The following is a 22,684-nucleotide window of genomic DNA, read 5'->3' as shown; positions in this document are numbered from 1 at the left end:
TGTTCCTAAATTGTCTTGAAGTAATCTAAAATCAAAATTGATTGAAAATTAATAGAAAAATCAAACATTTCTGATTAAACTTTGCTAATCTAGAAATTCTATGCCTCATATTATGTAAAATATACTAATTAAAATTAAAATAAACCGATTTTGTATCAACTACTTCGACGTAAAAAAGACCTAATAGAAGAATCGCACCATTCCCCTGAAAATATAATTAGGTTTAGTGGTAAAAGAAATTTAAGTCAGTAAATGGTCAAAATAGATAAAGTATTTACACTTTGTAAAATATTTTGAACTTCTGGTGTACGCTACAATAACTATCCTTCCTTAATAGGCCTTTAAATGTACTCCAAAATAATCCTTTAAATTTATTCCAAAAAAAATAGCCTACTGAAGCCATTAATAAGTGCTTAATCTATTACTCTCATTTTCTAACTCATACCAATTTTCCTTACCTCCATTGATATTTAAAATCTAATAAAACATAAATAACTAAATTAATAAATATCATGATTATTCTCCAATTTTTTTAAATATATTTATTATTAATTCGTTTTATTTTAGTGGCATGCATCGATGGACCATCCTTCAACATCACTAAAGTGAACAGACTACACATGGGAGCTTACTTGTGCATCGCATCCAATGGGGTTCCACCTTCAGTCAGCAAAAGGATATCTCTCATTGTACATTGTAAGTATTTATCTCATATATATTTCCCTAAATAATTAATGATGTCTCCAATTTGTATTCAAAATATTATTTTGCCTTTTTCAAAAAGTCTGCACCATTAACATAAACAGAAGAAATACGTTGTATTAACATTGATATTTATTTATTTTTTAAAATACTATTTTCTCTATTTTTTATAAATTTGATCTTCTTTTATAAATGTTATCCTGATTTATACCACATAACTTCTATATCAAATCAGAATAATTTATTTATTATATAGGGCTTTATTAAAATAGATGATTTTTCAACCCTGTAGCCGGTTTTTTTTTTTAAGTTCCCTGAAACGTTGAAGGAAAATAATTAGCGAAATAACCATATAAGAAGGAAGGATTTTTTTTTTCTCGTTAATACCATCAGAAAAAAAACTTTTCAGTTGTAAAAAAAAAACAGTTTAATAAAAAATTAAATAATGTCATTATTCTTTAGTTGAAAAAAAATCTAATATTAAGTTCTATTAAATACATTATAAAATAAATTATTTTATTTACTTCTGTTAAAAAAAAATTTATTGGATTGTTTTAGTGGTATATTTTACGTGGTTAACCTCCGACAAATCGTTATTTGAAAATTAGGTGTAGACATTTTTTTAATAAATGTGTGAATTTTTTACTGTTCAGATGCATCAAACGCATAGCGAGAGGCTATAACTGTTATCAATTTAATGGCAATAACAATATATTATTACTAACCTATCTATATAAAGCAATTTGCGTTGAGTAAACATTAATCTATGTATATATTGTTGATATATGTCATTTGCTTCCTTAATAATCTATGGAACTGAAAGAATGTCAATTTACGTGAAGTTTTGATTGCATTTGGTTTACATGTTCATTTTATTGTTACATGTTCTTGATACTGATAATAATTAAATTAAAATAAATTTTTTTTTATAAATTAAAAAAAAATTGTGATTTCCGAGTATACTCCCTAAGATTATTTCTCTGAATCATTTTTAAATGTAACACAAAAAATCTTTTAGTTTATTATTTTTATTTAAATCTAACTAAAAAATTGATAATGGTACGATTCATGATTGTAACAATGTAAGCAATAGCATTATATTTTATTAGTTTGTCGCCAGAAATTCCTCGAGAAACCGTCTACCTCTGCCATAGCAAAAATATTCAACTACAACGGCACTGCTTATGAGACTATCTTAGTAGATTAGATAATTTCCTTTTTTTGTATATTTAAATACAATGTTTATTAAAACAAAAACAAATGAGCATTAGAGCTTCTTCACTAATATATTTTCTCTTCATTTTTGTTTGGAAAACCGTTTGAGGGGTTTAATTGTTGTATTTATGCTTAATGCTTTAAAATCAATTGAAAAGTTTAATTTTTCTGACATGATGTATATAAATATTCTTATTTTCCAAATGATAAATTATTATTACTTAAATTTAATCTTAAAAGTGAGGAAACTACTGGAAGTACTAGATAGTTTTTAAAGAAAAAAGTTATAAAAATACGTATTTATTTATCTATAACCGTGTTATAGGGGTTATGGTACGTATATAAAATTATACTTCGAAAAATATATACAAGAATACGAAAGGTTGCAAAAATATATAGAAAATTACAGGTATGTTAAGAATGAAAGCTACATAACTTGTTCATTAAGCAAGCTTACAAGCTTACTTACTTCTAAAATTAACTCAGAGCGAAACAATATTGAAATTATTAAGAAAAAGAAATATTAATTTCCATGCTTCGGATATTAATACTATGGACCCCTTAGAAAATAAAGAATTTATTTCCTCCCCATAATGAATTTATTGGATGGCTTTATTAAACGCAATGCAAAAATTGAAAAATAATTAATTTTGTTTTATATACCGAATACAATATAATATATTCACTTACTTTCAATATATGATATCCTCGGAAAGGATAACTTGAATAATCAATAATGTATTGATTAATTCATACTTAATTTTTACTCTTACGTATCTTTATATTAAATATATAGCAAAGGGCAGTTCAATGTTTGAAAAAATTCTAATCCAAGTTTTCACTTGAAATAAAAATTTCAAGAAAACCTGAGTCTATATAACCATGTCTTGCAAAAGATTTTGTAGTTAGTGAATACCCACTAAACAATGATAATATCTCTAAAATTACGTATTTAATTAACACATATACTTAAGATATTAGGGCTATTATCATCATATACAATTGATACCAACTAAATCGTACCCTCACTTGATATTAAAAGTATTTTCAAAGTAACGCCCTTTTAAAGTGTCTTTAATTTTGATTATTTCTAATGATTGACAATGTATCATCGTCGGTAGCATTTAAAAATGAATAAATATAAACTATTAAAAAATTTGTATATATTTTTTTAAATAATAATATTAGTGATATAGATATAGAAAATACCATTAAAAAGAAATATATTTTAGAAAAAGTAATATCTAACATATAGCCGTAGAAGGTGATGTTTTTCTCTTTCCATGGTTTTTATGGCCATAATTAGTTTTTACTTTCACTTACCTTTGTATTAAAAGATTAATTTTAACTCAAAGTGGAAAGTGTGATATACGTACACCACATCATATTAATTGACCAGTAGAATTAGTATTTAAATTTTAACGTCACATATATAAATGTATGTAAATAAAAATGTGTTATGAGTTATTAAAAGTTATCAAAATTAAACATGAATAATGCGTAGCACAGAAAATATACTTTTTTTTTTCAAAGTTATTATGTACAAATCGATTTGTTTCTTCTAGAGATATAAGAAAAAAATATTACTGGTTCGATTTCACAAAAGAAATTAAATAAATCGAATGTAAAATGTAAGTCAATGAATGTAGGTCAACAAAATTTGTTTTGGGAAATGCTAACTTTAATTTGTTCCAATGTGGTCTGAAACTCTTAAATTACATTTTTCAAAAAAATTAAACATTTTTCAACTAGATTGATTTGGAGAATTTTTTTTCCCGATATCCATTATTTATATAATCGCTCTTAACTTCTGTGAATTTTATCCTAATTCTATCTTACTATTTGGAATATATTGAAAGTTAAATATCTGCTCTATATTAACACTTTTTAGACTTAATGCCCTCATAAGAACGAAATATTAATTTTAAATTAAGAAACACTTTCGAAATTTTTCTTTTATATCTAATTTCCAATTTGTTTCTAATTCGTCTGGCTGTGTCATTTAGTGCAGTTCATAGGGCCCTAAACCAAATCACCAGAATCAAACCAGTATTAACGGCGATACAGCAAATTTTGGTTTCTTTTTTATTTTCAATTATTTCTCAGGAGGCTACCTCTGTAACCCTATCACTTTTTATCACCTAAACTGTTTCAATAAAAATCTACTGTTCGTTTGTTACTTACCTAAGATCTCCGAAAGTTCTTGTCCGATTCGCGTGCTTGTTTTTAATGAATTTACGAATATCGCGATATTAGCTGTTATTTTAATGAGGGAATAAATTCCCAGCGAAAGGAAAATAAAAATAATATCATCGAAATCGGACAATTAATAAAAAATATATAGCATATGGAACGTTTTGCTTATATTTATAAATATTTTATTGTGGAATTTGTAGCCCCAACATCAAAATTATAACATGTAGGTAAATGTTTAATTTTACTAAATTAATATCAAACTTTAAGATGTGTTTATTCAATCTACACATAGTACATACTGTAATTTGGCAATAACGAAGCATTGAGTGATCGGGTAGTATACTAATAAAAATATGACATGGAATAAATAGATCTACTAGAGGAAAAGCTTAAATAAAATAGAAATGAGAGACAAAAAAAAATATATACATCATTTAAACAAAAGAATAAAGGGATAATAATAAATAAACAAAAACTAAAATAAATTAGAAATAGGATAGAAGTAGCGTCGATGATCAGTTAAGTCATTAGGCATTACAAGAGCAAATAAACCATATCAGATTTCTAATGTATAAAATTTAATGATTGTTTTATTTGATTTATTGCAACGTTTATAACCTAATTTATAAGGAAAAATCCTCTTAGCTAATATAATTTTAGAAGTAATATATATTTTTTTAAATCAAGTTTAAATTTTTACATAAAAGCCAGAGGGTAAAAAAGTGACGTAGTAAAAACCAGCTCAGAGAAAGAAAAAAATATTTTTAAAAAATATAGAGAATATTTCCATGAGTTGTATTATTCAAAAAAATATTTTAATATTGTGACTTGGGTTAAAAAAAATGAATGGGGCCGATATGTAAAAAGTATGTATATAATGTAACTGTTTAAATAAAAGCTTACTATAATATAGTTTTATATTAAAAATGGTGGGTTTAATGTGGTCAAAATAGTTTATTCTCAATCATTTTAATTAAAATTTAATCCCAATAAAAAAACAAACAATCCTAGTAAAGTTATACTCAATGAACTATGAAAAATGGAATCTGTTTCTAATGAGAACTATATGAATCCATAACGATTGTTTTTGAAATGCTCTTAGAAGTTCCATTATTTTTTTAAAATTAATTTTATTGTTACTGTTTCACTATTGAACCACATATAGCTTTCCTTTTAATCCTGAGCTGCCACCAATGAACTACTCCGAAATATTCGATGGAATTTAATTTATGATGTACAGAAATATTTTTCAAAACACAAAACTCATTCCAGATTTTTTCTTCCAAAAGTCCAATTCGACCGAGTTTGCAAAAACAATCATTGTCAAGTTGGGCCCCGGCAGCGAAAGGTGACCCGCGGGAGTCATTAAGCCAACACAGCAGGCTATCCGTCGGAAGTCCAAGTCCGAGGAAATGCCTAGTGTAGGAGCAATTGCTATAAAAGGTTTTATATTGAATCCACTGCTTTATTGCCCAGTTTTATTTCTGTTTTATTAACATTAAAGTTACAATTTACTATCTTTATCCTTTCTTAATAACAGCCAGAATCGTTTGGATTCATTTTTTCATTTAGTACACAACTGAACTTTTACAACATAAAAATATCTCGTATAAATGTTACACTATTATCCACCATCCCTCCGAAATGCTTGAGGCCATCCAAAAGATACAGGAAGATATTGACAGCATTAACGCATGGGCGTGTAAGAATGATTTGAAGCTGAATGCCAAAAAAACGAAGGCCATTCTTATCGGTTCCAAGTGCCTCCTTCATTCCCTACCTTACTTTCCTCTACTTTTCCTTAACAACCAACCGATTCACTTCTATCCTACAATAAAAAACCTTGGTGTCACCTTTGATCAACACCTCTCCTGGAATAACCATATTTCCCAAATCACATGCAAAGCCATAACTGTACTCAAAAAATTCCGTAATTCCATTTCTGAGAACACTCGTCAGCTCTTAGTATCCTCTCTCGTCTTCCCCCACTTCGACTACGGTTCCTTGGTGTATGGAGGGCTATCTGCAGGACTAGAGTTGAGACTGAAGAGACTCATGAATTGTTTTGTAAGATTTATATTTGGGTTCCCTAGGCGCTCTCAAGTCTGGTATGCCGAGTTGAAGTGGCTCTATCCAACCTCCCGAAGGCAATACCTCCTTGGTGTTTTTCTATTCCAAGTTCTTAATATCAAAAAACCTACCTATATCCTAGATCTCCTCACTCTTCGTTCATCCATCCACTCATTAAACACCAGATCCCATCTGAATGATTTATATATGCCCTCTCATAGAACCTCCTTCTTTAGCAAATCCTTCGTCATACGTGCAACCTCCCTCTGGAATTCTCTTCCCATCTCCATTCGCCAGTCCTCATCCATTCTCTCCTTTAAACAACACCTATTCCTTCATTTATTGAATAACCAAACCTCCACATCTTTGTAATCAAATAAATAGGCAGGTATTGATTAACATTATAAACAGTAGTAAAGCCAATATACCAATGTAATTTCATTCTACTATCTGAAAATTTGTAAACGTTCGCGAGATAAAAATCTCACTATATAAACCATTTAATTATTCTTAGGGGACATATATCCCAGAATAAAGTTATTTTTTCATTTCATTTCACTATAAGCACTAAGTGGCTTTCCGTCAACCTTTACTCTGGTGCCATTGCAAGCTCTTATAGTGCAGCATCCCGATACTTAAAATCTAGCATTTATTTTATTCTAATAGTTAAAGTGCTACGAAGTCCATATACTACCAGAACAGGCAGTAACTGACCTTAACATGACCGAATTAATACATAATAGTTCTCATTTGACATATAATTTAATGTTTTTTACTTTGTTTTATCATAACTTCTTCACAAGGATTCAGGGCTATCCTAGAGGCAACAAATTATTCTTACTAGAGTAGAAGGTTCGAATTATCATCCCGTGGGATGAAATAAATGTAAACCCGCTCAGACCAAAATCGATCCAGCACCATTAAAGACTTGCTGGCTGCTTAGGTGACATACCCACTGAATTGGACTGTAAAAAAACAAATTTTTCATCATTTAAAAGCAAATAATATTAATAATGAGAACCACTAGGCCCAGTGAAAGACCATGGGTTCAGTGCTTTGCGTAAGGAAGCATTGTTTTTTAGAATAATGATTAAACAAGAAGGTGATCAGGATTCATCTCAACAGCCAAATTTTTTTCCCCAATTAAGGGTACTCAATTTGTGAGGTTAGATAGAAACCAGGAGGGCACCCCAAAGTGTTAACTCGTGTTAACATTATCAATTATCAAATTGATTGTATGGCTTTTATTTGGCTGTTTTTGGGTTTTTTGTTTGCATTTTTATATTATACTGCTTCACGAAACGGACCGTTTTTGGATACTACATGGTTTTGTAATAAAGGCATATAAAGGAGGCTGCTAGTTTTATTTAACAATTCACTCTACACACGTAGTATACTTTATCTTTCAAGTAACACCATGCGCACTCAAATCGCTTGAATAAGTTTTACATTTGTCTCAGTTTGATCGTATTTGAATGACTTTAAACGAAACAATTAAAATCGTGAAACCGCAATGTATATATTAAATTCGTAAACAGTACATAATCAGGCACGTGTATTAATAATTCTAGAAGAATAGATGATTTCTTTTTTCTAAAAAATTTTTACTATTTTTTTAACAATTTTTATCTCCAATGGAAAATTTACAAAAATTAAAATTACTACTAAAACGTTGTAACATATTGGTGTACAAATTAATGTATCAGTATAGCCCATTTTCAAACTCTACCATGTATTAGGGAAAACGGGGTCTCCCTCAAAAAATATTAGAAATTTGTATAGCCTAATAGTACAATTTGAGTCAATTATTTTGCATTTGACTTTCTGATAAATATTTGGAAAGATAATTATTAAAATATTCTTATCAATAAATTCTCGAAAATATTTGATATGGGCCCATTTTTGGTTCGCGGATCACCGGTTGGAACCACTGAGTTAGACTGTAAACCCATTCTCAATATCGCTCTTTTATTCTAGACACGACATAACCAATAATCAATTTTCTTATAGACATGCTAAAACATCATGAAAAAAGCGTATTCTTTCTCTGGACTATAGGGCACTCGGGAATACCTGGAAATGAGGCAGCGGATAAAGCGGCTAAAGAGGCTGTTTGTTTTTATTAGTTTTGAAAGGGCGTTTAACAGCCTGGTCATCAACGCCCGTTGGTTGTTGGCTTTGGTAAGGCCTAGTTGTTTTAGTCATAGCTTTGGTATGATGTACTGATCCGCACCAATTATAATTAAATTTGTGGCAATTATAATTTGTTTAATAATCATTACGATATTGGAAAGGATGTTGAAAAGCAGATAACTGACTGTTCTAATTTCAAAAATAAGGCAAGCTAAATAGATAATTATAATAATTAATGGCTGGTTTTTAAGTTAGTCTGATGGATGAATTTAATGACTTTTACAATTACAGATTCGTCGTTTCTCAACGCCATTGGGAATTTTGTTGGTATCCCTAACTGGTTTAGAGTTGATTTGTAGTGACGACAATCTTCAAAAATGTGTTTGACGGTCAGATTGCTATTGTATTTTCAAGAGGCTGCTAAAGGCTAAAGAGGCTGCTACAATGAACGTTCCACCACTCCAAATTTACGAGCCGAAAAACATAAAGGCATTTTTAAAAAACTGAATCCGAAAAAGTTGGGATTCAATGTGGGCTGACGTACCACTAACCAATAAACTAAGAAATGTTTTTAAAAAACACACAAAAGTGGACAAGTGCCATAAGGGGAAATAGAAGAGAAGAAGTGGTTGTTGCAAGAGTAAAATTAGGACATTCCAAATTAATACCCCTCCACTTAATCACAAAAGAGGACCAGCCTATATGTCAAACCTGTCAGTCCCCATTATCGATAAAGCATATAATCGAAGAATGCTCATCATTTCGTCAAGCCTTCTAAAATAATAAAATTCCTCGTACAAGAGAATTGGCCCTTAAAGACTCAACAGAATCCATGGACAAAATAATAAAATTTCTGAAAGAAACTCAACTTTAAGGAATAAAATAAAAAGGAAATAGTCTACATTCAAGTATGAAATGTCAAAGACAAGAAGATAAATGAAGTAAAAAGGGTGTAATAACCCAGATGTTGATCGTCCTGAATAAAAATCTAATCTAATCCATCTACGTGTGTCTATAAACCGTTATACTTGGATATATATTAACATTTAAATATATATATATTATATTTTCTATACCTAATATTATATTTAAAAATTAAGGTAATATGTTTTGTTTAATTCTAGTTCCTCCTATGGTGTGGATTCCGGACCAGCTGGTGGGAGTGGCCGAAGGCCAGGAAATCACTCTGGAATGCCATTCCGAAGCATACCCCAAATCCATCAACTATTGGACCAAAGATAAGGGGGATATCATTGCCCATGGTAAATATTATAAATATTATGAAAATATCAAATAATTTGCTAAAAATAAATTGTTGTGAGTCTTTATAGTTTTAAATTACTGAAAATGGCAATTTATCTATTTAAAAAATATCTCAGTCTAATTCAAAATTGAAATTGTTTGCCAAAACTTTGTTATCAAAAACATTGTGGCTCAAAAAAATTATATTTTTTTGTTTATTCTTTTAATTGTACCTGCGCTACTGCAAATAAAAATAAGATGTTTACTTTATATGAAGACTTCATTAGTCTTAATTATACAATGAATTTTAAATATGTCTACTTGTAGCATGACTTTTAACGAACTTTTTGAATATTGAAAGCTATAATTATCTCTAAATTACAAAATTATACTTTAAAACTAACCATGCTTTTTCTTTTCCAATAGCATATTTTTTACTAGTTCTATGCAAGTTAATGGATCTTCATCATTAACAAAATAATTAACTTTTAAAGTTTACTTAAATTTTCACAGTCGATATTATTATTGTTTTTCTTTTATCTCTTATATGCGAAAAACATTTTCCTATAATGATGCACCAATTTAACGTATTAACCATTATTATTATTGTTATTTATTCAATGAATTATTTAAATGATTATCAACCATTTTTGAGGAGATATTTACAATAGATTTTATACAATTAATAAAAATGTAAAACCAGAAAGGACGTTCATATAAAGGTTTTTAGCATCATTATATAAGTTATGTGGTACAACTAAAAGCTCAATTATATTTTAAAAAATCTTTAAATTAATTTTATTTTATCCGAGTAATAAGACAAAAAAATTAAATATCAAACTAATTTTCATTTCAAACTTAGAGGTCGATATGTGAATTAATGTGTTTAATTGCTTTCTTCCCCTTAAATTGAAGTATAATTTTAGTGCTTCATTTAATTAATTTTTTCACCAATGAAAGTTTAAATTGAAGAAACTAATTTTAGAACCCCCTAAAAAAATTATTTTGATTTTTAAGCTTGTTTTTTGTTACTTTTAAATATACGAATAAGTAAAATGGTCATTATGAAAAATTTCTTTTAAAAATATTGAATTTATTATAATTTTTTTTATATACATTCCATTGAGTTATCCCCATCGATGATGGACCACTATCCAATATTCCATAATTGTGTTGAGTAATAAATATACCATCAATTTCTAAAATATTCTGAAAATATTTATAAGTGGCTATAATATGCCAAAGAAATAATAATATAAACAAAAATAGTATGCCTTAGCATTTATTTAACTTATAAAGTTTCATTAGATAACAAATTTTAAATTTGTTAAAAAAATTGAAAGATAAGAACATAAATTGAATAATTACTATGCGAAATAACAGAGTAGCATGGGAAATCGGAAAACCTGCAAATTTACCTGAAATTCAAGCTGCAATTTTTAAGAAATAATTTAGTTTTCTGAATTGTAACATTTAGAATTTACTTTAAATTTTCTAATATTCAAGTCGATTTTTCCAATATTTTAATCATGAATTTAATTTTTTAACAATTATACTCTTTGTATGCCATGTTTTCATTTTTGTTTATTTATTTATTTTTTTGCCCTGAATAGCCAGGTTTGGATATTTATTCTTCTCTGCAAAACATTACATAGTTCAGTAGCTAATAGGAAGGTTTGCACAGCTGAAAAATGCGCACATTACATTATTTAGAAGTTTATATCAGGGGTTTGGACCCTGATATTAACCACCGTCTCTAACAATCATTTAGACAGTTATTTTTGATTATTTTAAAGTAATAATGTAATCAATAATAGAAGGTAGGATAATCAAATTTGAAGGTTTTTGATGTTGATTAAATAATTCTTAACTAATTTATCTCCTGGCAAAACCACCTACATGCCAACCTATGAATAACTAAAGGATGGTGTTAATCTTTGGTTTACAAACCAAGTGATATTTACTGTAAATCACAAATTCTCCATTTTGAAAATACGAATTGATTATGTTTTGATTTTTTTGTTTTGATGTTTGATATATTACATTTTTGTTATACAAATATTCACATATAGTTAAGAACTTAAAGGTAAGATTAAATTGCATTGCAATAAATATTTCTGTTATTTGAAAACCATGGTGGTACTGTGGTTATTAAATTTTAATTGGTAAAAGATGATACGTTTTGATGTATCATAAACCATTCCTTAACTAACGCAGTGTAAACATTAAACAATTAGTTTTTTTCATGGGGAAAGATATACTGGAAAATACTGTATAAAAAGTGTTCGATGATTTAACATATAATTTTTTTTCGTTTCTATCTTGTTTTATCCGTTTTCTATTTATTTAGGATTTAGAGGGAAAGGGTGGGCTATTTGTATAACTGCATTTTTTAATCTGAATATCAAATATTTATCAATAGCTGATAGATTAACTTTTTTGTGAAAGAACGGTTACCTTTAGTGTTTAATACTAACCCGCCTGACATGACGCCCGAAGACTGCTATTCTTGTCACATTTTTCACACCTATATATTTTGTTACATTCTAAGTTTTAACATATTTACACATTGTTCTCTTTTACAGGCCAAAAGCATGTAATCGGTGAGTATATAGAGACAGATTGATATATTTATTTCACTAAAATTCTCGACAAATTTACTTTATGCCATCCAAATTTTACAATATTCTTCAAAACCATTTGAAACTGATGTCCAGTAGTCGCATGTAGATGTTTTTTATTTTTTTACTGAGGTTATAAATCGTTTGTAAGACAACGCCCTACCTATTTCATTTTCTCCTTCTTCTATTGCACTGCATGCCTCTCTATATATTGTAATATTTTTTAAATTTTATAATCAATTTCAAAAATGCCTAAAAATGTTGCCCAGAAAATTCTAATTTCTTAATGAATTGAATTTATTTAGCAGAGTTAAATTGAACTATTTTTACTATTAGTTATAAAATGAGAAAAAAGTTGATCGGACAACATTTTTCGGATATAACGAACCTAAAAAGGCATGTTCTAGGAGAACGTTATCACATTTTGTCTTGTTCTCTGTTTTCTATTTGTTTTTATCCTCAATTTTCATCATCTATCTCAGCTACGCTGAACTTAATAAGGAATAAATAGATAAACAGAACAATAAATTTGCCGAATATAACTTCCTTAAAAGAAATGAAATAATCTCGAAATACTTTTGACTAATTATTAGTTGTATTTTATCACATTTTTGGCTGATAGGTATTTGCATCATGCCGAATTAAATATCATTTATTGAAGAAAGGAAAAAAATCAGAAACTAAATTTGATAAATGAAAGTTCTTTAACTTATTAAGGAATCTGTTGCTGATTAGATAAAAGGGATTTTTGAAACAGTCTCAGGTATTAAATTGTTTACGGCCATTATTTGTATTATCTTATCTCCAAAAAATATAAAAATGTTTGAAAAATTTTGAGGCAACTCAATTTTATACTTACAAAAGGCAGTTTTTTTTATTTTATAATTTAATGTTTAACTATCTTTAGTGGAAGGTAAATGAAGACTTTTAAAATTAAAAATGAAATATATAACTTATGAGGCTATGCTCTGTATAACTTTACGAATCGCTGATTAAGGAAATTCTTTAATGAAAATATTTTAGTGGTCATTCATTTAAGTTTAACTTTAGATTCTATAGAGCATTTCAAAGAATTACTCAAGAGAAAGAAAAAAAAAAGAAAAGACGTTTGCTTCCTTTGAGTACCTACTTCCTTGAGACATGTAAAAATGTCCTTATTTGAGATTTTTACTACCACTATGGTGTGAATTTATTGATAAAATAATAATTTACGACAACCTAAAACTCCTAACTAAAAACTAGGTACAGCTTAAAATTTTGATTCAGCGAATGAATTCGCCAATCAGTGAGCCAGTTAATTTGAAATATTTTTCACCATTGTAAATCTACGATTTTGAATTTTATTACGTAAATTTTATAAATCAAAAAACGACAAGAAAGGATTAAAAATGCTATTCTTCCTGACTGTCTAGATACTTAATGTCAGTTTCTCCCTAAGCGTATTTTCTCACTCAACCGACAATACTTATGTTTTACTCAAAAAAAGACTAGATAGTTGAAACAACTGAAAACAGCGGTTGAAACCAAAACATTCATTTTTGACTTGATGCATTTTTTTTTAACATGCTCAGAGACAATAATGCTTCAAAATTAAATTAATATGTGAAAGTTGTTTATCATATTTGAATTATGGATGAAAAAAATAAAATAAAATCGCGTTTCTTTTGGTGTATTTGTCAAGCCTGTTAGTTGTCAAAACAAATTCAGTTGGTAGATTTATTTTTCCATTTTCATTTGATTTTTTGAAATGTTTGCTGTATTACAACGTATGAAAAAAATTAAAGTTTTTATAACATTTCTCTCAAACATTATCACTTTATTTTTTACTTATCGTTCTGTTTTTATATCCATTAAAAAAAATATTAGGATAAATAAAAAGTAAAAATTTTGGACAAACGATAAAATACATTCCAAACGACTATCACTATTGTTTCTATTAGTAATCCAGTTAGGAAAAAATCTTAATAAAACCCTCTGTATACAAAATAAGAAAACCAGAGGAAAGTATCAAGAATTCGTACTGTTGTAGGTATCTAATACTTTTTGAGCACCTAACCACAATATATCTTCGAAATAAACTATCTTCACCAAAGTGAAAGCTTTGAATCGTTGAAAAGCTGAAAACATGAGGCTATGGATTTAAATTTGCATGTTCGTACCATTGTATTAGGTTCTACCGAGTATTTTTGAATCTTATTTATTTTTACCTCTGTCCTATAACTATTATGATGGTTTGACGAAGCTATCTTATCCCACACATTAATCCTTATCTTATATGAAAGTCATCCTAGATTCTAAAGTTAGTGTGGAGAAAAGAGGTTTTCATGGAAAACCCTTAAATATCTTCACAAAGGATTGAGTAAATAACGTGAGGTTCGTAGTATTGAATAATATTTTTGTAAAAATATCTCTACCTCAACTATTGATATTTACTCTTAGTGAAATTACTTACATATTTATAACTTGTATATATCTAGGGTTATATGATTTACTTGGATATTCCATTTTTTTTCTATGATTTAGGCAAGCATTTAGAAATTTTTAAAAAATAAGATTTTTTAATCACGAAACTTTATCATATTAACCCTCTGCCTAGTTTCTTGTGATAAAAAAAACAAAATAATTTTTTCTTGTTTATTGTATCTTTATTTTGGTCAAAATAACAAGAATTGAAAAAACAAAACTCTTCTAATTTTATTACAATGTGTACTCTTACTAATTTGTTGTTTTACTACATTTTAAATAAAATTCGGCATCACTTGTCGATTGAAATCGGTTTTATAGGATATATAAAGAAAATTTTTAAATTAAAAATAGGTGGAAACATTTTTAAATCAAAATTGTGAAGTTTACATGGTTTTTTAATATTCGGAAATTCCGTCGAACCTTTATTAACATTTATACTGTATTCTTATCCTTCTATCTTGCCTTCAGGTCAAAAACTAAAACACAATAGAGATTAATTAGTCTCATATACATTTAACAAAAAGAAAATAAATTAATTAAGCACAGTTATGTTGTAATTTTACCATAAAATAGGATAGAAGGATAAAATAGTGAAGTTAAGGTGGGAAAACAAATTAATATTTAAGTTAATGTTATTTTTATCATTCCAACAGATTCTTTTCTGTCAAAATATTGATTATTGATCATTTATCGATTCTTAAAATGCTCTAGAGATTTTAACATTTAACAAAGTTTTAGTAGCAAGGATGTCCACATGTCAAGAACAGGTTCATATATAGTTTAAAATTAAAAGTTGTAATTCTAAATAGCATCTTACGGTTTTTTTTTTTAATTTACAGTATAGGTGAATTGTAGTACTAATTACATGGCTCGATATGCGGAGATAATGCGCGTTGTATTTCTGGACTTTTATTGAATTTAAAATTGAAATTAAGTTTTTACTGTCATTGCCTAGCAAAAGGGCTAGTTACGCCCTGACCCTAATACAGCGAGGACCGCAGTTATCTTGAACTGGCCATAGAAGACAATTGCCATCATCAGTGACTCCACCCAGTGTCCTGAGCAATATCGCCCCCTCTGCAGGCGGGCTAAGGAGGTCCCAGCTAATTCTATTAGAGGATAAGGTGGTTAGCCATGGCACGCGCCGGTTACTCAAAGGACCTTCCAGAAGCCCTCGCTGGAACCTCCAGGTCGAGCTAAGGCGAAGGATCATTTGATAGCCTTGCCCACCGGATCCTCTCTGCTTCGTTCATTGGCTAATTAACTCCTGTCTCAGTTGTTTAGGCAATAACCGCGGGGATAATGGTTACTTGCCGTTGCATTGTGACAAAGGATTCTGTAACAAGTAATACTGTCAATGGAGCCTTTGTGCAGTGGACTGCTACACAAAGGATGTGATCTGCCTATTAGAAAACCGTAAAATTAATTTCTCAGGTCTACTACCAAAAATTTGTTTCATAATGATATATATATCATCAAAACATCAAACTTTTTTTTTATTGATATTTACAATTGTAGTATAAAAATACAACAAGTAAATTTGATCACAATGACATAATGATAATGATATGACACAGCATGTAGAGAAACTACCCAGTAGTAGAACTCTAAAAACATTTTACAATATAAGGTCACGAGGCCATCTTCTTTTCAGGCGCCTCGGAGGATTGCCAGGAATGGAAGAGGAAGCAAGGTTAGAAACTAGTGGGTTTGGGTGGTTAGGGAGTTTATAATGTAAGGAATGATATCGGGTTCGGGCTAGATCGGTTACATAAGGAACATTTAGGTCTTTAATAGTAACAAAAAAGGAGCATTGAGGATTTTACGAAGGATTTTGGATTGTAAGGATTGGATACGAGAGGAATTCGAAGGTTTAGTGGAGCCCCAAAGCTCAACTCCGTATGTCCAGATGGGCCTTATTATTGTCATGTAGATCAGTCTTTTGTAATGAATTGGAAGTTCAGACCGTTTGTCTAGTAAGTGCTGTAATAGTCGGAAACTGCATGCAGTTTCCTGTCTTTCAGTCTTGTGTGAGGATTCCAGGTTAGTCGTTTGTCAAGGTGTAGTCCAAGATAACGAATCTGTTCTACAGGGGTAAGAACTACATTATTAAAGTATACTGTAGGGCAGTCGGCAGGTTTACGACTAAGAGTAAATGTGATTTGATGGGATTTATTTTTATCCTCCAATTTCGACACCATTCTTCGAGGGTTGTGATATGGGACTGGAGAATTCGGGATGCAATCAAAGGGTTATTACTAACTGTGAGCACACATGTGTCATCAGCATACGTGGTATGGATAGTGTTAGGAGTTGTTGGGATGTCAGCTGTATAGACGGTGTAGAGGATGGGATAAACATCAAACTAAAACTAAAAATGAATTTATTTTCATTCCATTATGTAAAAACTTTTCGTAAATTTATGGTAGATAATGCTCGTTGGTTCCACATGCATATATTATTTACAATAACAAAATTGTGCAAAGAAAGTATTAAAATACTTATTATCCAATAAATTTCATCATAGTTGTCATTGTAAACAATATATTTTTGATAAAATATCTTGATATAAAATTTAAAAAATGTATTCACATTTCATTTTTAATAATGAATTGAATAGATTTTAATGAAAAATTTCCCTCTTTTATATTAAGTAGAAAGACTTTGTTTGGAAAATTTTGATTTCGATGAGAGTCGGATTAGATATTTCTCAAATGTCGTATTGTCTCCTTAAAGGAGCGTTATATTGCTCAGACTACTCCCTTAGTTAAACTAAGTGCTCCCATAAATAACTTGAATTGCTCTAGACTAAATGAAAACTCTCCTTTCTAGTTTCTATTAATAGTAGATTAAAATTCTGACAAGTGTAAACCGTTGACTCCATTCAATATTGAATTCCAAAAAATATAACTAGAAATTAAGTTTTTTAAATCAATAAAAATTAGATTTATAAATTAAATCATTGTTCATTTTCAGATTCCTTAATTATCTTCAATATATTTTGCATCAAAACATCTTGATAGCTAGTGCATGAATTTTTTATATGTAAATATCCTATTTCCTTTCCTACATTATATGTTCACTAATAGTTTAATTAAGTTATAAATAAATTTAGTTTAAATTTAGATTGTAAGATATGAGTATATAAATTAAGTAAATACTTACAATATTTTTAACTTTGTAAGAAGATTTATGTCTTCAATTTATATACATACATACATACATAAATATAAAATAAAGTTTACAAAATTTTAATAGCCACTTATATACACTTGTTATATTACTGCGTATTAAATGAATCTTAATTAATACTCCCGATTAATTAAAATTATATATCCATATATTCCCTGGGCCGGCTCAACTACTGCCTTCTTTTATTTGGAATTTCGAGTAACATTATGTTTGGTTGTACTCCTTACATGAATATTTTTTAAAAAATGCTACTACTCCTTTTTTAATACTAATGTATGTTTTACATTTGTCTTATAAGTGACTTAGAGAAAAAAAAATGATTCGAAATAAAATTAAGATTTTCATAAATAATGTTAAAGAAAAGCAGTGTGTGTTAAGAAACTCATTTCTACGGTTCGTTGTTTATAAATTTCTATTTCAGTTATAAAACAACATGGAAAGGGTAGGTTAAATCGAAAGAAATTATTAGTTAGTTTGTAAATGCATTTATGTACGGTGCCTATATCTAATTTTGAATACAAGTTAGTTATTTTAGTGTGATATGCATAGTTGTTAACAATTGTAAGGCATTTGTTTTGGATTATTTGTATTTTTGTTTAAAGTTGTTTACATTAGTGAAACTTTATATGGAACAGGCATAAACCAAAATTATTGTCTGAAAAAATAAATAAATGGATGAAATTTTAATTATCTTTTCAGAATATAAGAGTGTAAATGCGATTGGTGATTATTTTAATGATTTATTTTTTCATTTACATAGTTTTATTGTATTCATTTTCTTCATCCTTCTGTTTGTACACAGTTAGACACAGATTTTATTTATTTTTTTCCAATTTTTTTTATTTTTATATTATTTTATTTTAGTATGAATATAATCAGTTATCACTATTACTTATTGCCCAGATTGTAATATTTATCAATAAATAAAATTTATTTTCACCCTTTACTTTTTTAGTATTCGCAGAAACTTGAAGTATGAAACTATTTTTTTTTTTTTTGTATGGATTGTAACAGACCAAATCTTCCTTTGATCACTACCCTTATTCAATGACTGTGATTGGAATGCCGTTACAAACTACATCCCAGGTCCAAAATTTAAATAGAGATTACTATTCAAACTGGCTAACCTAATTTGAATTGTGGATAGTAGAAGGGGAACTGGTAGAAAGACAATGGGCATTACCCCAGAGTCCCAGTGAGATGTGTCAACCAACTCCTCTAATTACTGGATTGTTTAAGTCGGTTGATTACGCCATTCTCTGATAGCCATAGTCCTCCAATCCCAACTTCAACTTTCTAAATAATACTCCTATCTCCTGGATTATTCCTCCACTACTCGGGTGATTTCTAACAATTTTATTGTGTTCTTTATTAACGAAATGCGCAAAGAAACTATTAATAAAATTATTTATCAAGAATAAATGAAGGAACTAATCATTTTATAAATTTATTGATTTTTTACTTAAAGTGGTTCTTCATGACTGGCAGTATAATAATAAATGCTTATTTAGTACAGGGTATAATACTACATGCATTTAAAGGTAGGATTCAGAAAATTTGAGTGAAAGAAATAAAAATTAAAAAAATATTGTAATTAAAATTGAATTAACTTTTAAAATCAATACATTAAAAAAAATGAAAGGAATGTATAATATTCATATGTTACTTATCATATGGCTAAAGATAAGTAACATCTGTCTACTTTACATCAGAAATCGGTAGAGTAGACAATTATGGAATAGGCGGTTTTTGAAAGTGGAAAGGGTATCAGAGTGAAATATGATAGAAGTAATATAATGCCAGAGAGGCAAATATCGGTTATGAAACGATCTGTTGAACACTTGAGTAGGTGTTCTGTGTAAGCCTTCATTTTTAAACTATCAATAGATGTATTATTATTACTTGAATAATATTTGCGACAATGAATGGAAGTAATAAATATTCCTAAGATATATCTAATAAGAAATATAAATATAAACAATATCGCACGTTTAGGTGTACATTTAATTTCAATTAATTGGGAGAGCCTGAAAAAAGTAAGTGACTTAGTGACATCATAAAATTCCCAAAAAATAAAAACCTTTTACCCTCCCAAACTGGTATTCATAACCAATCGGCCACCATTTCACTAATTCAGAAATAATATGGATAGTATGAATTATGAATCTGAAAATTAAAACTGTAGCAAGTTTTATTCTTGTGTATCAGTATAGTATCGGGAAAATTTTATTTTAATATATGAAATATAAAAAATTTTCCAATTTTCTTTCTTAATGTATAATATCTTTAAAAAAGCTTCAATGTATTCTCATTTTGGCATATTTCATTTGAATTTATTATTTCTTTGTTTGCTTCAAATTTCTATTCAGTCAACTTTTTCTTCATTAGATGTCTTTTATTAACATTTGATCAGTTTAATATAGGCATTTATCTGAAATAATCATCTCATTTTCAATCCTTTCATAAATATACCTTCCAAATACAAACTTTATTCAATGCTAATTTACAAAAAGTTGTTTTATTGATTTTTTTCAAATTCCAGTTTCATTTTTATAAAAATTACATATGCACTAAAAAATTAAAATTTCTAGCAGGATGTGCGCAGCGGATATTCCACACACTGCTTCCGCAGTACTGCTGTTACATATAAATTAAAAATGACTATAATAACAAACTTTATCTTATAGGCATAAAATAAAACTAATCACTTAAAGAATCGATTGCTCTTAAATAATTGATAGCATTTATTTATTTTTTTAATAAAGGAGCATTGCTAGTCACATATTTTATAAACTAGGTCCTATATATATATATATATATATATATATATATATGTTTTATGTTACTTGATTGTCGCATGATTTTTTTTTTTTTTGGTATAGCTTGATAAGAGCCCTTTTGACTCCGAACCTTTTGCTAACCCGAAAAGTTACGTAATTTGATTTCAGTAAAATGTAAATAAATATGATTGAACCAAGAACGAATGCCAGGCGTACCGGTTAGTAGGCCTATAATACACATAAACATAGACAATATTCTACAAAATTATTCTCTGTCATTATATTAATTTTTCAACCCTCATTCTATAATAATTTAATGATCATTATCATTGTATTCAAGGTGCTAAATACGAGCCAGTTCTAGTGGACAACGCATACAAAGTGCACATGAAGCTTACAATACGAGCAGTGAGTGAGCAAGACTATGGGTCCTACAAGTGTGTTGCTAAGAACTCTTTGGGTGATACTGATGGCACAATTAAAGTATATAGTAAGTAGATTTCATTATTTTCCTTTGTCAGTTTGTTTTTGGATATTATTTGTATTCAGATTAATTGTATACATACACAAAGCGTTATAAATATCATTAAACTTGTACTTTGCATGAATTATACAACATTTATATTTAATAACAATCATATTTGGGCATATGAGATTGTTTTAATATAACTTATTGCATATGATTCTAAATTACTCACGTTCACAAGGAATTACAGTTGACACTTATTTCCTTTTCTTCCACTATTTTTCAGAGTAGTTGAAGAGAATGTGATACCAAAATAAAATTAAACGGTCCATAAAAATTATATGAAATAATTGTTTTGAAATAGAGTAATGAAGTATTAAGCATGATTAGAACACTAAAGTTCTATTTAACAAGTGTTTAAGAAAATATACGCGAAAATCCCCCAAAAAATAATTACAATTACATTCATGAAAAAAATTAATCAGAATAAAATTTAACACATTTTGGTAATTCAGTACATATAGTAGAATTTAAATCTGTCATAATTTTAAAAATGTGGCAGATAGGAAACTAAAGTAACGACTAATTTGCTCCTTCAATAGCTGTAGAAACAATGCCGCATGACCGAACGAAATAGCGGGTGCCTGCAGACCCATGGAAATGAAGGCACCAAAATTGTTAATTTTTCACAATAATAAATCAACAGTCCCCTATTATTGATATAACACGAATTAACAATCATATAATTGTCTTACAATAGTTACGAAATAAAAGCAACTAAGAAGTGCAAAGGACAGTTTTGTTCGAATTTTATTTTAATTTATAATTTGCATAATAAATACAATAATTATATTCCTGATATCCAATAATATAAAATTTTAATACACGGAATGTTTTTACTAAGTTTCTTCAACGAACCATTTTTTATTATTTTTTTATGTCCTATTTCACCTGTAGAAGTAAGCATTTGCAGTTTTCTTCAGCAGTCTTTTTATGAAGTGAGCTTGTCAGACCCACCTCACTCTCCCACTCCTAGATACACCGTTTTCACTAGTGGAGTTATAATAAAAAATATCTAATAAACAACTAATTAGATCATTACCAGAAATACGGTATTTAGCTTAAAAGGTTTTTCAAGTCAATTCCATATTTCACTAAGTTTCTAAAATTTTCATATGTGGATTTAATATATTAACTATTTATACACCTCAAACTACATTTTTATGTTATAAATTAAAAAATTATTTTTATTATTAATAAGCAAAAAAATAAAGAGAACTAAAACAAAGAAATCTTCGAAATTGAATAGCCCAAATTTTGGAATTATATTCTATAGTAATATTCTTGATTTATTAGTTAATATTCAATATCAGTTAGTATTACTATTTTACTAATTTATTTATAAGGAATACAAATTTATTTATGTAGATTTAATTATTCAATTTTCGGTTATAATTGTCTCTAGAATAGTCAATCGACATAAATCAGTCAGGAATGAAAATATAAATATTTGATTCTACAAACATCAAACGTGCATAAATGGAATTGATAAAATGAATAAGCTGGAAAATTGCTTTTTATGGTGCCAATAAAAAGATCAC

General features: G+C 28.4%; 1 protein-coding gene across 3 annotated transcripts in view; it reads left to right on the top strand.

Moving 5' to 3' along the window:
* Positions 1 to 22,684, top strand: part of LOC106682814 (lachesin) — a gene marked incomplete at its 5' end in the record, with an annotated part of 178,588 nt that overhangs the window by 114,879 nt on the left and 41,025 nt on the right. For 2 of the 3 annotated variants that reach the window (XM_067046821.1, XM_067046819.1), the window contains 4 exon segments: positions 568 to 696; positions 9,441 to 9,578; positions 12,144 to 12,161; positions 20,958 to 21,107. In XM_067046821.1, the coding sequence (XP_066902922.1) occupies positions 568 to 696; positions 9,441 to 9,578; positions 12,144 to 12,161; positions 20,958 to 21,107 (435 nt within the window). 3 annotated transcript variants of the gene reach the window in all.

The sequence above is a fragment of the Halyomorpha halys genome, unplaced genomic scaffold (genome assembly GCF_000696795.3).
Source record: "Halyomorpha halys isolate HHAL.00 unplaced genomic scaffold, Hhal_1.1 Scaffold442.1, whole genome shotgun sequence".
Taxonomy (NCBI): Eukaryota; Metazoa; Arthropoda; class Insecta; order Hemiptera; family Pentatomidae; genus Halyomorpha; species Halyomorpha halys.
Note: the sequence above shows the minus strand (reverse complement) of the source record. Positions and strands in the feature narration are given on the sequence as shown.